The 712-nt window shown below is 61.4% G+C and overlaps 1 protein-coding gene across 1 annotated transcript in view; it reads left to right on the top strand.

The window, feature by feature from the left end:
* Positions 1 to 712, top strand: part of PKD1 (polycystic kidney disease 1 (autosomal dominant)) — a gene marked incomplete at both ends in the record, with an annotated part of 51,034 nt that overhangs the window by 46,256 nt on the left and 4,066 nt on the right. The window contains one exon of the mRNA XM_010131951.1: positions 454 to 581. Coding sequence (XP_010130253.1) covers positions 454 to 581 — 128 coding nt within the window. The remainder of the gene's footprint in view (positions 1 to 453; positions 582 to 712) is intronic.

The raw sequence follows: 712 nt of genomic DNA, 5'->3' as shown, positions 1-712 counted from the left end.
GGCCGTTCCCGCGGCGGCCCCCTTGATTCCTCGGGGCAGAGACGTGGCTTGTCCCTGCCACACGCAGCCACAGGAACTTGGATTCACCGCAATAAGAGTCAGGAATGAACTCGGGGGAGTTTCTGGGGTTAAGGTGGTGTAAAGTTGGAGAGCAGAGCGAAATCTGCTCCTAAATACCGACTGTTTACCACCATGAGGCCACAGACCCACTGGTCTGATCCTCATCCCGGTGTCAAGTGGATTGAACACCTTTAGGTCTTGCCTGTCAAATATTTCCTGACCCCAGCCCTGCTCTCGGAACGGCTGGAAGTGCCACCTCTGCAGCCAGGCCCCCGGGGGTGAGAGCTCTCCAGAGCCCAGTCCCACACACAAACGGCTGTAGGTGGCACACGCAGAGCCCGCCCTGGAGTGCTGCCCCACAACTCTGCCTCTCACACCTTTTCCCCATCGCAGGGCAGACCAGTTCTGGGTGTGGATGTCGCAGGTCTTCCTCCCGTACCTCTACAACAACCGGTCGGCACAGGAGAGCTACAGCACCATGCTGGGGACAGCCCGGCTGCGCCAGCTCCGGCTGCAGGAAGGTGGGTGGGTGAGGGCTGGGGCTCTGCGGTCACTGGTGGGTGCTGATGTCCCTGGAGGGGTGGCATGGCCAGGTCTGGGGGCAGCGGGAGGCAGGGTTGGCTTTGCAGTGGGGGGATTGGTGAGACTTGCT

The sequence above is a fragment of the Buceros rhinoceros genome, unplaced genomic scaffold (genome assembly GCF_000710305.1).
Source record: "Buceros rhinoceros silvestris isolate BGI_N320 unplaced genomic scaffold, ASM71030v1 scaffold8712, whole genome shotgun sequence".
Classification (NCBI taxonomy): Eukaryota; Metazoa; Chordata; class Aves; order Bucerotiformes; family Bucerotidae; genus Buceros; species Buceros rhinoceros.
The sequence above is the reverse complement of the archived record's forward strand: the minus strand, read 5'-3'. Positions and strand labels throughout refer to the sequence as shown.